The sequence below is a fragment of the Tamandua tetradactyla genome, chromosome 1 (assembly GCF_023851605.1).
Source record: "Tamandua tetradactyla isolate mTamTet1 chromosome 1, mTamTet1.pri, whole genome shotgun sequence".
NCBI lineage: Eukaryota > Metazoa > Chordata > Mammalia > Pilosa > Myrmecophagidae > Tamandua > Tamandua tetradactyla.
In genome coordinates this window covers 151,121,875-151,139,094 of record NC_135327.1, presented here as the reverse complement: position 1 = coordinate 151,139,094, position 17,220 = coordinate 151,121,875, and the positions used below count along the sequence as shown (strand labels likewise).

Sequence of the window (17,220 nt, the reverse complement as noted above, 5' to 3'; positions counted from 1 at the left end):
AATGTTGGTTTTCTTTTCTTTCCTTTCATTATCCTGAGCTTCTAATCCTTATTTTACCAGTGGGTTAATCAAGATGTGACGTTCTCCTTTTTGTGTTGTGTGACCTTGTATCATACAACTACATCTTTCAATTACAAATCCTGTAATGGGGCCTTATCATATCTCTACACTCCAATGTGTATGTATTTCAGGAAAGGCCAAAGGGATTTTTCTTGGTACTTAGTGTATAGTCCTTTGGGGGTGGCCTATCTTGTTTCGATATAATGTTATATCTAACATTAAATGAACCAATTGGAAATGCATTCAATTTTGAATATATTCTCTTATAGTTGTAAAAATGAACAGATTTTGGACAAATTACAGAACACAGAATTAGTCAGGAATGCTCAACAAATCTTTATTTTTGTCAGCCAGTTGAACTATGTTTTTTAGATGCTTATCTATACACAGCTCCATTTTGTAATATCGCCAGCAAGATACGACTTTCATGTCCCTCCTGTAAAGCTTTCTCTAATTTCTCCGGCCCTGGAGGTTCCCCTTTCTCTGACTTGCTGTGACACTCACTGTCAGTTTCACATAGTTTAGCACTGGATTATAGATGATTTCACAGTCTGTAATTCTTTCTTTTACGGTAGCCTGTCTCCCTGAGAGAAGGAATCTGAGTTTGATAATCCTTGCATCCTTCCTAACACCTTACATGAGGAAGAGTAGACAGAAGGCAGCTAATAAATACTCAATAAATTCTATCATTTTGCTCTACGATTTCTATCTTTGGGCTTCACTTCTTTTTCTGTACTTTAAAAACACATAGCTTTTTTTCTGTGTTAATCAAAAATAGACTATTGTGTTTGTATTAAATCATTTTACTTTGTTTGGAAATTAATAAAAACATTACAAACACCAAGATATTAATGTATTTCTAATTCATATGAAGTTATAGGATTTTCTGTGTATAATTTTACAAAGCATCCAAGTTCAGTGCTAGATTTTTTTTGGTCTGGTGTCCCTTTTCTTTTTTATTTCAGATACGAATTATCTAATGTTGTTCCACTTGTTTACTAAGATTTTTTTTTAATCTTGGTAGCTTTTTATTTTTATCCAATGAGTTGTTTTCACTAATGTTGTTTTCAACTTAAAATGCATTTTCTATCACTAGCGTTATTATCACAACAGTTCTGTACCTCTCAGATGCACTTCGTAAGAACTTCTTAAATGAAAACTTTGATTATAAGGTAAGTCTCCATTTAGTTGACTATTTCTGTTTGGGCTAAAGGGTTTCATATTGTGCTTTAGGAAAATATCAAATATATTTTCTTTCTCTATTAATAGGAAAATGCATTTATTCTAGCTACCTCAAATTAATATTGGGCCATATTAATTTGAAATATGAGTAATCTCAGACCAGTTTTCATTATACTTGTGAACAAGTTAAGATTTTTATAATGCTTACAACCTGGTGAAAATCATAGTACTTAAGAGATAGTACTTTGATATAACAATATATGTTTGAATTCTTGCTCTTTTTAATATGTTCCCTATGAATGAACAAGAGTTTTAAAACAATGGTTTTAAGACAATTTTAATAGAATTTGTATGCAGAAAATATTTACAGAGTAAACCCTTCAGTTACTTCTCTATCTTCCCACTTTTTTAATTAATTAGCAAAATGGAAAAAAGAAAGATTAGTAAAATTCTCTGCATATCTATGATACAATGTGTTGTATGCCAAGGTGACTAAGAATTCCAGATATACTGTTTTTCAAATGGCAAATGATGAATGGTAAACAAGGATGGACAATGCCTATGTTGACTTCTCATTAAGAAATAATTTGATTTTTTAAGAGCTTTTTGAAATTAATGGAATTGGATTTTATTAATAGAATATTAATGTCAGTTAGATCAATTAACCCATCAATATTAATAAGATTGATTAATCAGATAGATGTTTTGATTAGGTTGTATTAATAGAATAGAATTAAAAATAATCATTCTTTATCATATTTCTCCTAGTTTGATATTTGTCTTTGATTTTACATGGTGTCAGTAGAGAAGTAGTGTTTTTTTTTTTCCATTACGTCCTTTGTGTTTTTGGTTAAGTTGATTTCGGGGTACTTTCTGATGCTGTTTTTGGTATAAGAATACTTAGATTCAAAAGATTTGTCGGAGCAGGGAATTTTTATATACTCTCTGAATTTAAAGCAATTAGCATATCCAAAGAAGTATATGCATTTTTTAAAAGTCTACATTGAAAGGAATTTCAAAAATGAATTCAAACAAGAATAAAGTAATCCATCTTATACATCAGCCCCCTTGGAGATACTCAGACATGTTATAAGATTAACAAAACATCTGCCATTTGGTATATACCAGATTGCCCATGAAACCTGGGATGTGGCTTTGAAACAATATATAGATAGTATTTATTGAATTTACTTCTTTATTATAGAGAATTTCAAACATATACTAAAGTAGAGAAAATAATATAATGAACCTTCATGTACCCATACCCAGCTTCAACTTTTAACTCATGCCCAGTCTCCTTTCTACTAACCCCCTACGCATTTACCACCTTTGAAACAGATCTAAGAAATCATGTCACTTTACCTGTAAATTCTTTGCAGCATCGTAGTATTTCAGTATCTTGTTTTTGCTTTAGATCTGGGATTCCTACTTTTACCTCGCAGTCATTTTTATAAATCAGCTGTGTCTGCAATTGGAGATGTTCACACCTTCCAAAAAGAAAAAGGTGTTAGAAAAGTAAGTACCAATGTAGAATCAGGTGGATATTAGAAGTAAATTAAATGTTGTGCCTTTTAAAGTATGTTTACCTTAAATGGCTCCTAAATTAGAAAGGCCCTAACTAATTTTATAGTAGGGAGTCACACAGTGGAGAGGAAGTGAGCAAGCAGACAAGAAGCAATCTTCTCTGAAGGTTTCAGTATTTTGAAATATTTATGCTTTTTTTGTCTAGGTCTTACAGGATTCAAAATTATTATAAAAGCAAAAAATTATAAAAATAAATGTATTTTACTAAGGATTTATATGAGGATTTGAGTTAGCAGCATCAAGACATTACATTCAACATCTTTAAAAATATACTGTCTTTTATTTCAGATTGATAGAGTATATCCTAATGAGACACAAATACTCGTTTGTCCTGAGGCTTTGTGTCAGATTTTATTTTTGTTCTGTTTCAGATACGGTGACATGAGGGTAACAATGGGTTGTGAAATTTTCAGCATGTGGCAAAACCTAGGTAAGTGATGAAAGGAGAAACCACCTCCATTGTACAACATATATTGTGCTTTGAAGCATAGAAATAGAAAGCAATTTACCAATGCCAGCATTGGTAATGTCTACCAATGTTTAAATAGATAAAGATATCAAATAGAAAGTAATTGACATTTTGGCATTGAATATGGTTACAACTAATTTTTTAAATTAGTGTCTGAGAAATCACCTTACCTTTATGTGTTTGATTATTAATGAGGGATAAATTTTGTAATTTAGCATTGCTCCAGTAACACACAACCTATTTCTAGGGTTGATGTAACCTTTCAGAGCTTGAAACTATGACTACTCATAATTTTTGGAACTCTGAACTGAGGCAGTGAATTCTAATAAATTTATTTTAAACTTCATGAAACATTGATATGAGCATCACTACTTTTAAGAACTTGAAACCATTGACCTATATTATAAAGAATTATAATGGAAAAGGTTTGAAAAGCATCTCCAGTTGCTAAGAGACTGTAAGATCCAATGTTGTTAATCTTCCATAGCAGATAGAGCATATTATACTAGCAAATTGATGGCACAGATATGGTTGCACAGAAAAGAATAGTATTTGGAAAATAAATTGTTTTAAAATCTCATTGGCATAGAGTGTCTTTCTAGAAATTCATCACTTATTTAATTTGGCGTGTTAACTATGAAAGTTTTTGTATTCATTTTCTAAGCTGTATTTTCATTCCTCCTTGTGGTTTATAAAAGTGAGTGATCTATTTGAATTGAATACATAATGTCCTAAAAGGTCTTTTCTTTTGGACTCATCCAAGCACAATTTGGATAGGAAAGGATATGTTTTCTGCGTGTAAAAATGGGTCCAGTAGGTTTTCCTTCAATTCATGTTACTGGGTGATTTCTGACCAGGATTGTTACTATTAGGCATAGCAAGTTGAGGGACCTTAGGGTATATTAACTTAGCTCAATCTTCAATGCTTGCTGGTGGTTACAGAAAAAAATGCAAGTTGGCATCTTGAAATAACCTCCAACTATCATAAGGACAACCAGAAAAAGTACATGATTTTCCTTCGATTCTGGTCAAAATTAGCATCAAATGTTTGCCTCTCTTGGAGAATATGTCTGTAAGTTCATGTTTTGCTTATTCTTTGTGTCCTTCTTCTTCCAAAGCAGATCAAGACTCTTCTAGTATCTATTCTACATTTAGCATTAACTTAGCAAGAAACTTCCCAAGGAACGCCACATCAAAATGCTGTTTGACAGCAATCATGGTTGTTTAGGCTCTTGTCGGAGCTCACGTGACAAGACCAGGACAGACTGGGTGTCTGGGAGTTAGAAAACATGGCAGGTTTCCTCTTCTAGATAAAGCTCAGCATTTCCATATAAATCTTTATCCAAGTCAGGATCATGAATTTAGGCCCATGACCTAGATAAAGGTGGCATCTTCAGTATCCCTAAAGATGTCAGCTTATTCTTCATAAGCCTTTCTTCTCCATGTTGTCCTTATTTTAAAAGAAAAATTTCTTTATCTCTGGTTTTCATTTTGAATTGCTTCTTCCAGTTCTACTCGGAAATATAGAGAATGTAGAAATTCTCTGGAGCATGTTGGTCCCCATAAAGCATTATTTTGCCAGTACACCTTAGAGCAGTGTTACTCAAGTTGGGCCTGCAGCATCCAAGACACTGAGAGCTTGTAGAAATGTAAACTGTCTGGCTCCACCCCCAGAACTGACAAAACCCAAACTCAGCAATCTGAGTTGTAACAAGTTCTCTAGGTGAGTTTTTTGCACTTACCTAAAAGATTGTAAAAGTATTGCTCTAGACCACACACACTATCCCTTTTCCTTGTTTTTCCAGTTCTAAAAACTAGCTCTAGCACAGTTCGAGGGCTCTGTTAGAAAATGCTCATTCTGTATAATTTACAGATTCCAGCATGACGTAGTTTGAGTGTAGGGTGGGTGTAAAGTTCACTTTATTCCTTGGTTTCTGCGTTATTTCCATGGAGTTGTGTCATAACTTTTCTGAGCCTTCCCAAACATCAGGAGAATTTTAAGGTTCATTGCTGATATACAAAAGCTAGAATTGGATAATGTTTATAAATGTTAAAGCCTCTCATCCAACATACATTTTTACAAAATGACAAAAAAAATAAAGTATTCAAGGTACAACCTAACATCTCTATAGACCTTAAATCAGTTTGTTATTTATGAATATTAAAATGTATTAGTTATAATTTGGTTTACCTATAAATATGTCATGTTGAATATTTTGGATGCTGAAGGAGAATTTATTTACGTAATTATAAATTTGCATTTTCTAATGGAACCAGTCAATGAATTAAATTTGATAACGTTTCTTAAGCACCGGCCATGTGCAGGATGTTTGCGGGAATACTAGGAAATCATGGTTAGTACCTGTTAAGAACCTTTTAAGAGGTTTAAAAATCTTGTATTTTTAACATTTTGTCCAATTATGTGGAAAGCAGAATACTTAAGATAAAATATGTATTATGTTTTAGTAAAACAAGGTGAACTTTTATGATTTCATGAATCAAGATCTTTAGTAGTTTTTAAGAGACCCAAAAAGCACTTAATTTAAGAAAAAAATCAGGCGAGGATATGCCCAGCCTAACAAAATTTATCATTTGCCGCTTACCACTCTGCTTTGTCAAATTTGGAAAACAAATTACACTGGACAATATTGTTAAATCGGACTCTGATCATTGGTGTTTACCTCAGAAGTGTGGAAACTCTTCCATATACTAGAAATAAGCTGGTTTCACCATTCTGCTGAGGATAGGGGAGAACAAACAGGATTTAGCAACTAGTCTGCATTGAAACATAAAGCTATAGGATTTTCAAATCTGGTCATTAAATTCCTGGGATCTATCTGTGAGCAACTTTTCAACTCTGTTAGGCATAAAACTGCTGAGATTTCAAAGGTTATTTTTAACCATAAGACATCAGATTGGTAGCTATTGTTAGGTGTGCTTGAAATATTTTATAATTTTAAAATTCCACAGCAATTTATCTGTAGAATTAAATGTGCCTTTATTATGCTTACCTGCAGGAAGTTTAAACTTTTTTTCTAAATAAGTAAGTAAACATTTGGACGCTTTGTGTATATTAAAGTCACAGAACTCCCTACTGCTAGCAAGTAGTACTCCACAGGTAAACAAGGCAGGGCTTCCTTTCTTCTCTTGTGAGACAGCAGAAGTTCCTGGAGGCAGAGAGATTCCAGCCTCTTCACCAGAGCTTTTAACTACACTCCTTGTCTCCAGTGTTTTTACAGCATTGAACACAACATAATTCCTAACACATAACTGAAGTAATTTCTTCATCAATAGTAATGACCAGGTGATAATAAATGAACATCTCAATCTTAAATGTGTTATTCCCTAATATTTTCATTTTTTTAAGTTGAAGGACTAAAAATATTCTTCCAGAGAGGGAGGAGGACATGTATTTGCCCCCTAAATTTTATCCTTTTGACCCTATACTTGCAAGCAGGACCAGAAAATAAAAGTCAGTCTCTACTCCTGTGACCCATCTTTGGCATTCATCTTGCCGCAAGGTTAAGTTTTTTCTTTCTATTTTTAGATAAACTAACATTCCTACTAAATATAAAGTGGGTTCTTTCTTCCACATTTGCAAGCACAGCATCTTATAACTGCCGTAGAAAAATCAATACTTCCCTGGCAGGCTGTTCTGTGTGCATAAATATAAAACTGTAACATTCCAAGAGCAGGTGCCCTAAATACTTCAAAATAAGACCATGTGGCTGACAATTAGACATGGGGAAGTATACTAAATCTGTGGTTTTAAAAAAAAATCATTTAAATGATGATTATTTGCTATTGCCATACATAGCTCAAGATTTTGCTTTGCTGGATGCTTAGGAATTAAATTTTCTGTAGTTGTAGAGGCTTGCATGAATTCCATGTTCCCAAAGTGTGTTTGCAGCAAATAAAGCTACCACATGAATTCCTGTACAATGATAGAAATGGAGCTTCTCTAAAACCCTCCTACTCTAATTAGAAAATCAGCCTACAAAACATAATGTATAAACTTTAAATTTGGATTTTGATGGGAAGAAACCAACCATAAATCCTGTTTTAAAACGATCAAGGAACTTTTAATGCAGTCTGGATTTTAGATTAATTCAAGGAGGTAATGTTTACCTTTGTTGGGCATGATAAAAGCATTGTGATTCTACATTTATAATATGTCCTGTCTGTTAAAGATGCTTATTGAAGTGTTTAGAAGTCTAATGATGTGATACCTCAGAGTTGACTTAAAAATGCTCTAAAAAAAAAAACCACAAGAGAACTTGAGGTGATAGTGAAACAGGACTGGCAAAAATGTTGATAATTTTGAAGCTGGGTGGTGGGTAACCTGGAGACTTGTTTTAGTGTTTTCTCTGCTTTTGTGTACATTTGAAATTTTTTGTAATGAAAACTTTCAAAAAGAAGAAAATAGAATTGTAAAATGTCTGTTATTGGAAAAAAATTTTTTTAAAGAAGTGAATCAGAAATAAACAGTAGTAAATGAAATAAGTGCATGCTCACGATGGTCTTCCAGAGAGAGGCCAAAGGCTGCTGAACTCAGCAAAGACTAAAACCTGATAAGGCTGTAATGTGGCCCCTCAGAATCTCATTTCACCAACTTACATATGCAAAACCGACCTATCTAGGCTGGCCGTAAATGTACACTGTGTCCAAGCAGGAGAGAGGTCCTTCAGGTTATCAGCCAGCTGGCAAGATGTCCTTTGTGCTGGCATACTTGGTCCTTTCCGTCCAATGGCTCTCCTGGGGCACAGCCATCTGTGGTCACACTCTGAGCCTCTACAGCCATCTCGGGCACAGTCATGGGGCAGGGTCATGGGACAGGTGTGAGACCTGCTATTCTTGGGAATTGCCAACCTCTGACCCTGCAGGCATCTCCCTTCCTTTTGCTTCTTTTCCCCTCAGCTGTCAGGACATCTTGAATAAGCTTAACAGCTTTTCTGGGCTTTTTCCAAATGACAGTAAGAGTGATTGAGTTCAGTTGCTTCTGCTTTCTGCCCTGAAAGAAATAGCTGAGCAAAAGAATTGCAAATCCCAGCTGCCGTTTACTTACCCGAAATGTGTATGCTGGGGAGGATGGGAGAAAAAAGGTGAATTTGTATTTCCATGTACTGTAACCACAGTGAGTTTGTTGGTCTTGAAAGCATTCATTCTTTTGGAAGAAAGTATAAAAGATTAGATTAATAAAGATGTTTCTTTTGATGAATATGAAGGAAGTGTTCTTGCTCTAATGAGGAAAAACTAAGCAGTCCCCTGGGAGAAAGATAAAGTATTACCTGGGTTAAAAATAAAAATAGGAAAGTAAAAGAAATTACAGGCCATTTTTCTTCCATACGTGTAATGGATGTGGATAAGTAATGTAGAGATGGTGAGAAATAATTAAGTTACCTTTGATGAAACCTCAAAGAAAGTCAGAAGAAAGGAGTATGTGACTTCTTTAATGTCAAGTAAAGGGACTTCCAGAAGGGGATTGTGTCCAGGGCCGTGTTCCTGTCTAGATGTACGAAACACTTTCACTCACACCGATGCCCAAGATAAATCACTATGGTTCGCAAACGCAGTATAGAGACAAGTCCCTAGTGGTGTGATGTCTCCACAGTACATCTAAGCCCCTAAATGAGGCACCCCAACAGCTGGCCCAGGGCTCCCATGTCTGTGCTGGCTAAACCAGTGGTGTTGCCAATAGAAAGCATGAGGACCGTGGTCCTATAGGGCAATCAGAACACAGGGTGAGGGTAAGAAAAGGCAGTACTTAATTGGGGCTGATGTCTGAGACAGCCCTGGGGCAGCATCAGACTGCAGTTGAGAGGTTCATACAAAGCCCTTCTGGTATGTTCAGGATAGAAAGCAGTTTGGTCCAGTGGTTTCTCTCAAGGGCACATTTTCCACAGGAAAGGAAATATAGAGGGAATTCAGACTCCTCCCATCCCATCCTTAATTGCCATATTGATCTCCAAAAGGTAGTCAAGGTCCTGCTCAGAGGGTTTTGACAGAGGGAGTTGATGCCTACATGCTTCCATTCTTACTGATGGACGAGAGCTCTACTGCTTGCGTTTGACAAACCTTAAACTCCAAAACACTAAAATTAAATTCATGTTGAAGAAATAGATTGTCTCATATAGCTGCTAGGAAGACTGAAGGTAGGTCTGGCTTCCGGCATGACACTCTTCAAGAGTGCAAACAGCTCCAGGACTCTTGTCTCCCTTTCCATTTCCTAGCTCTGCTTTGCTCCATGTACTGGCTTCATTCTCACACAGGCTTTCTCCATTCATAGAAAAATGGCTTCTGCAACATCTAGCCTATTTCCACTTTCCAAAGGTCCTTTCAGAAAGGTTCCTTGGGGGAACCAGTTGCCCCCGCTGGGTGACATAACCATCATGAACCAGTCCGGGGAGCCTTTGATGAAGGCGTTTTTTCACCTAAGCCCAGGTTGTGTGCTTACTGCTCTCATCCCCATTTCCAGCCACAAGGAATGATGGACAAATAGCTCTTCCAAAGGATAGGATGCTAGCTAAACAACATATGTTCACTGCACTTTCCCATTAGAAAAAAATTTCCTTCTACCCTCCTGCCTCTACAAGTTTCTAATGTGTCTGCTTTCTTGCTTTGACCCACAGATGGCTTAAAAAGGAAAGTTGAGCGATACTTGTTGGTTCTAGTTCTTCCATTTCTTTTTGCTCTTTTTTTTATTTTTAACTTTTTTTATTGTATGGTATAACATGTATACAAAGCAAAGAAATAAAAAAGCAATAGTTTTCAAAGCACTCTTCAACAAATAGTTACAGGACAAATCCCAGAGTTTGTCATGGGCTACCATATGATCCTTTCATATTTTTCCTTCTAGCTGCTCCAGAATATAGGAGGCTAGAGGGCTTAATATTTTTTTATCATCACAATCGACTTTTTGTTCTTCTTTTTTTTGTGAACAATAACATATATACAAAAATATACAAAAAAGTTATAAATTTCAAAGCACAGCACCGCAATTAGTTGTAGAACATATTTCAGAGTTTGATGTGGGTTACAATTTCATAATTGTAGCTACTCTAAAATACTGGAGACTGAAAGAGATATCAATTTAATGATTCAGCATTCATATTCATTTATTAAATCCTATCTTCTATGTTATAATTCCATCATCACCTTTGATCTTTCCATCCCTCTCTTTAGGGGTGTTTGGCCTATGGCAATTCTTAATTTTTCATATTAGAAAGGTCTGTCACTAATATGGGGTAGGGAGATGGAGCTATCTGTTCTGGAGAGGCTGGGCTATGTTTCAGAACTTATCTGGACCAGGGGCCCATCTGGAGATTGTAGGTTTCTGGAAAGTTACTCTAATGTATGGAACCCTTGTGGAATCTTATATATTGTACTAGGTGTTCTTTAGGATAGGCTGGAATGGTCCTCGCTGGGGGTTGGCAGGTTGTGATAGGTAGCAAGGTCTACCTGAAGCTTGCATAAGAGCAACCTCCAGAGTAACCTCTCGACTCTATTTGAACTCTCTCTGCCACAGATACTTTATTAATTACACTTCTTTTCCACCTTTTGGTCAGGATGGAATTGTTGCTCCCATGGTGCCAGGTCTGGGTTTATCCCTGGGAGTCATCTCCTACGTCGCCAGGGAGACTTTCACCCCTGGATGTCATGTCTCACGTAAGGGAGAAAGCAATGATTTCACTGGCAGAGTTGGGATTAGAGACTGAGGCCAAATCTGAGCAACAAAGGAGGTCCTCCAGAAGTAACTCTTAGGCTTGCTTAAAGATAGTCTAAGCTTCTCCGTTACCTACAGAAGCTTCACAAGAGTAAGCCTCGTGATCAAGGCATGGCCTATTGATTTGGGTGTCCCTAAAATTTGAAACTGTATCAGGGGATTCCCTGATGGTAAGGTTTAATAGATCCCTATTCTTTCTCCCATCATTCAGGGGACTTTGCCAATACTTTTTGATTATCTGCTTAATATACTCTAGGATGTATCCAGGCATTACAATAATCTATACAGGATTAAAGGACCTGTTTCTTATTCTGTGCTCCCTGTGTTTCAGTTGTTCATATGAACAATTTGAATTGTTGAATGAGATTATGCATTACAGAAAATTTCAGTTCTAGACCAAATAAACCTTTCTTCCATTGGTCTCAAAGAGTATCAGTCGAGGCCCCTGTTTTCTTATAAGCATTTTCTAAAAGTGACCACACCATTGTTGTTCTTTTGCTCCTGGCTTATTTTGTCTCACCAGATGTCCCACATGTTCATTCACTCTTCAACTCTTTTTACTTTCCTTTTTTTTTTTTTACTTTAACTCTTTTTAGTCTTTAATCCATGATAATAGAGTTTCCCTTGCTATTACTCTTCTGCCAAATCTAAGAGCCTGTGATATGTCCCAGACTGCAGAATAGTGATTAAGAACCCCTTCTCCAGCCAGGCTGCTCAGGTTCAGATGCTGTCAGCACTTATTACTGGCTGAGTGACTCAGCAAGTGGCTTAACTTCCCCGGGTTGTAGTTTACCTTCTTTGTAAGTGAAGAGAAGGATAGTGTCTCCTTCCTAAAGTTGTGGTGTGAGGAATAAATATAAAATACCTCGAAAGGAGTGCCTGCCCAGGAGTAGGTGCTTACTTACAAGTCTACTGTTAATATTCACAGGTCACCACTGCATTTGATATTATTGTTTCTCCCTAGTTCTGAAAACCTTCCCTTCCCTCTCCTTTCTCATCATTTACTTTTTTTCCATTTCTCCTCTCCCCCACCCCCCGTGTCCTTGGCTGTCTCTTCCTCTTGTCTTGGTACTTAAATGTTCAGGTTTTCCTGCTTCTCATCCTCTTATGTGTCACTACATTTTCCCCGGAGTGAATTCACTGACTTCAGGTGACACCAAACCTCGTTTGTCACTGTTGGGTCTAAGATCTCCATCTCTGTCTTGAGCATCAGACCAGGCTTCGTGTTGCCTCTGGAACGTGTCATGTTAGAAGTACCTCAGACAAGCCCCAAACTAAGCCATCAACCCTCTTCCATCTGCAACTGGCTCCTTCTCCTCTGAAAACTTGGTCTCATTTAATAGCAGTGTTTACTCTGCCTCCCAAACATCATCCTCATATTCTCTGCCCTCCACATTCAGACCAGGAATCTTGCCTCTTCTTTCCATTCCCGTGACTGCTGCTGTTGTCTAATCGTTACCACATTCACTTGGATAACCCAACGGGCCTCCAGCATCTGACTGTCTGTTACAGCCCGTCTACTACACTACCTCCAGAGTCATGTTCTTGTAAAATAAGAACAAAAAAATAAGCAGCCATAATAGCTACCATCACCTGGGCTGAAACCACCCCTCTCCACCCCCTTGGCCCCTCTGTCAAGAACATAGAGAAGTCTTTCCAGGCACTCTTCTCTCGTGGTTGGTTGTGTGTACAGCATTGCAACGTGGGCCCTTACAAGTCCTGATATGTTCATTTAAGCCCAGTATCTTTCCTTCAGGGTTATAGAGATAGGGAGAGTGACTTTTTAATGAAAGATGTATCTGTATATACCACATCATGCCTTGCTTTTCCCTTATGTTAAAAAAACTTCTCCCATGTTATTCTTCAACCTTATTTTTAATGACAATATGGAAATTTCAATGTAAGGATGTACAATAATATACTAACCAATTCCTGATGATTTATATAATTTTTTATTGTATTGCATGGCTTTTTTAACTATGAAAAAATTACTCCCCAATTTTGTAATAAAAAATTATGGAGAAATAGCATTCAATTTTTGGAAATGTACTGTGTATAGACCTGTTTAGGAAACTGTTTTCTTGCTTGGGAGACAACTATAATAGAATATAACTTGTGGCGACAAAAATTTATAAACAAATTTAGTAGTGCTAATTTTCTGCAAACTTGAAGACTAAATATACTGAAACTCAAATACCTTATTCCAATTAGGAGAACACAAGCTCCATTTCATTCCTGCCCTGATTGGCCCCTTTCTGGAAGTGACCTTGATACCTCAACCAGATCTCCGGAATGTCATGATTCCTATTTTTCACGACATGATGGACTGGGAGCAGAGGCGGAGCGGCAACTTCAAACAAGTAGGCGAAGTGCTCCTCAGAGCAGCTCCAAGAGTGTCCGTTTTCTCGAGCATCTCCAGACTTCCATATTCAACTCTGAGTTGGAAATGAGCCCCGGACCCACAGTCAGGGGACCCAGATTCAGGCCTCCAGGGAAGCTCTGAAAAACCATTTAGTTCCCTTTCAGCTAAAAATTCTTATGATTTCCCAGGTCTGTACTAGCTGACAGAGACCTCATTTATTCCCACTTAGACACAGCACAGAGGAGTCAGAGGGTTGCTGGTTCGTAAACTCATTGAACTCTCAGTGGTCTGCGTGTTATTTTTTGGTGGAAAAACAAAAACAAAACCCTTTCCTTTCACCTTGTCTTTTTCTCTTGATCGAAATTTGGTTAAAGGAATAATTGCTCGAGTCCTCTCACAAAATCACATATACTTACCCAGTCCTTTATTGTTGAAATGTCCATGTTAAACTTGGAGAGGATTTTCATTTTCTCTCTCTCCTGCTGCCTCTGACAGATGAAGGGATATTTTTCCTTTCATGATGTGCAAGCTCCAAAAGACTTACGCCCTTGAATTCTTTTTGACTACGCTTTTCCTTTCTCAGGGTGCTTCTTGCTTCCTTAGGATATTCCCATAGACCTACCATTTGTACATGGATAGGACAAGATCTCAACTTGAGCAAAGATTCGGTGCAACCCTAGACTGTTTTTAGAAAGAAAAGATGTGTAAAACTCATCAAATACTTAAATTAATATACATGGATCTATTAGTTTGCTGATGTTCCTTTTTATATATGCAGTGATTTTTTTATAGGACTTGCTAGTTTTTGTAGCCCTTTAAAAATACAGACATTTAGGCTAGGCTACAGACATTTGTGTTTGAACAGAGAGATGTCTATAGTGATAGCAAATGCTTCTCAGCCCAAGTTCAAACTCTCGTAGCCCCATCTAAATTAGCTCCCTAGATTTCAAGAAGGTGCCTGCTATCAACCCCTGCTGATAATGTCACTATCACAAAATTTGCTGTGGGTGTTCCCACACAGAAAAGTTTCTACTTGTTAAAAGGAAGAAAAAGAGAGTAATATTTGGATATGTTTCAGGTGGAAGCCAAACTAATTGACAAACTGGATAGCCTCATGTCAGAAGGCAAAGGTGATGAGACATACCGCGAGCTCTTCAATAGTATGTGAGTAATATATTTATCTCAGGTTGATTTTATTCAGGGGATTTGGTGTCAGTGCTGAGCTATTCTGCACTGCTGTAGCTGAGAGCTACAAAGACAGCTTTGGTCTCATAGGAGCACTTTGTCTTTTTAGAGTGTGAAATAAAAGATAATTGCCTAACTCTGGCAAATGGATCTTATTATGTTGATGATTAGATGTGTCTCCTTATTTTAATCTCTGATTAGGACAGGTCGCATGTGTTATATAACAGATCTCACTCTTTTCAAGGCTAATAATTTTTAAATTGGGGCAGCAAAATAATAATTTTAAGGGGAGGGGCTAGAGTGGGAGAGGAAAGAGTGGTGTGATTGTAATGTTTGTGTGCCATACCTTTCAAAGCAAGATAGCCGTGGCTGATTTGCTGTTGGGAAAATTGACCTACTTTGTGTCTGTTCTTCACACTTGATATGATTCACTGATACTGATTGCCCACCCAGCATAGTTAATTGCTTCTTAAAAGTTTCCTATTAGAATATCACAGAAGCAAAACATTGTTAATAAATTCTCTGCTTTGGATTTGTAGGGAGGATAGAGAGATAATGGAGTGGTATGGAGGGACTTTTGAGTTGTCCCTACTGGTAGAATCTGATACAGTCACAGGATGAATTGCACACACCAGGTATCCGTCCACTGTGGTGAAATGAATAGAGAGGACACGTGAGAATTTTTCGTGCTTTGGGATTTCTGTTCTGGCACTTCTTGTCTGTATGGGTTTCTATGGATGTTAGTCATTTTAAAACCTTATTATACTTATAAAGGGTTTCTTTTTGAAGGAAGAATTAGATCATTGTGCTTGGGAAGTGCAACAGCAGTACAGCAATGTTTACTACAAAAGACACTTATATTTGTGTTTATACCCAAGCATCACTTAAAACTAAATATTAATACTTCATTGCTGACAGCCAAATGCAACATTCCGTATTTCATTCTATGATTATTAATTTGGAGTGGTGGGAATATGAATGTAGAAGTTTGAAAAGTGTTATTAGTGAATGATGGGCTGGGTAGATTTCATCTTGCCCAATTCAAAATCATTCTTGAAGCTGTAAGGAAAAGTATATTGAAAGGAAAAGCCAAGAAGGGGTGTATTGATTTCTTGTGCTCGTAGTGAGTGATAAAATACACTCTTTGTACTGACTCCTGAACAATACCATTTTCTTTTGATACTGTAATTAAACCAGAACTTTTAATAATTATTCACCAAGCCCTCATTCATCCTAGTATACAAAGCCTTTCATGACAGCTGGAGTTTAGCAAGAATTTTGATTAAAACCTCATCCAATATAATAAATTGCTTTTGAAAACTGCTCTCATTTCATTTACTGGTCCTTGATTTGAACAAAGAACTAAAATGAGAACACATTCGGTGAAATTAATCTCTTGAGATTTGTCATTAATTATTTATAATAAATTCACAAGATTAATAAATACTCACATAGTCCTATAATGTCTCTTATCTATTTAATAAAGGCCTGATAGCATGCAATTTGGATTCCTTGTATGTAAATATGACTTTGAAATAGAAGATGTACCTTGACATTAGAATCAAACCAATAATTAAAACATTAAGCCTTTACAATTAGGATTTTTTTAAGGTGCCTGATTCATTCAACAGAGGTTTTTTTTCTTTTGTTGATTTTTATCTTATTACTGGAAATGTTACTATAAATATTTTCTTTCATGCTTTTATGATCTGTATATTGGGAATAAGTCAAATCTAAGGGATAATTAAATATCATTTCTACCTGGGTTCAGAAAGAAAAGTGAAAACCTAACTATATTTCAGAAAACAATAAAATGCTTTTTTTGGCAATAGAAATCACAGTGAATTAGTGTAATCACAATGAGTCACCACACACATTGTGAATTAGAACACATGCCATTATGGTACAAATTCTCATTTGTTCTCTATAATTCATGCCTAAAACTTCTTAAAATTTGTTCAGAAGCTGAAAAGCTAGAAGCAGCTCATTGCCTCTTGAAAATGTACTTGCCAAAATAGCCCCCTTCGAGCAAGATCTTGAATTTGTATAGTGCTGTCCTTCCTAAGAACTCAACTCATCTTTCCCTGCCCCCAGCAAAAGTTGTCCATGCTATGTCTTTTTGAAATAAGTAGGAGTCAGGGATTATTATTTTTGATAATGCTAAAATCGTGGAACATGCACTTCAGTGTGACATATCCAGAGTAGAATGCCGAACTAAACTCTACATCTCCTGGCTCTACTTGTTTCACTCATTCATCTTCATTTATTAAGCAGTTACTGCATGCCAGGCATTTTTCTAGGAATGCTTCAGTGACTGCTGAGGGAACACACAGTAGGGCCACCTAACCCAGTCTTGGTATCCTAAAGGACCTTTCCAGGAGAGGTAGCCTCCATTTCCATTCTTTCTCTATCTTTTAATCTGCTTGCTTCTCTGTTACTCTAAGCAACTCAGTAAGACCCCCAAATCATTTCAGAGATCTTTATTTATTGATCACACATTTAATTAAGCTTGGAAGCAGAGAATTAGCTTTGCAACACCTACTTTAGGTGTCTAACACTCTTCTTTGAATTAAGAAGAGGTTGCACAGAAATGGGTATTAATATAAGAATAATGGCCTCTGTATAATTCTGTTATAATACAGAGAAAGGTGGATT

At 36.6% G+C, this 17,220-nt stretch overlaps 1 protein-coding gene across 4 annotated transcripts in view; it reads left to right on the top strand.

The window, feature by feature from the left end:
- Nucleotides 1-17,220, top strand: part of DOCK4 (dedicator of cytokinesis 4) — a 468,183-nt gene that overhangs the window by 400,314 nt on the left and 50,649 nt on the right. For all 4 annotated transcript variants that reach the window (XM_077169893.1, XM_077169973.1, XM_077169724.1 and 1 more), the window contains exons 28-32: nucleotides 1,157-1,232; nucleotides 2,657-2,757; nucleotides 3,198-3,256; nucleotides 13,230-13,378; nucleotides 14,459-14,544. In XM_077169893.1, coding sequence (XP_077026008.1) covers nucleotides 1,157-1,232; nucleotides 2,657-2,757; nucleotides 3,198-3,256; nucleotides 13,230-13,378; nucleotides 14,459-14,544 — 471 coding nt within the window. The remainder of the gene's footprint in view (nucleotides 1-1,156; nucleotides 1,233-2,656; nucleotides 2,758-3,197; nucleotides 3,257-13,229; nucleotides 13,379-14,458; nucleotides 14,545-17,220) is intronic.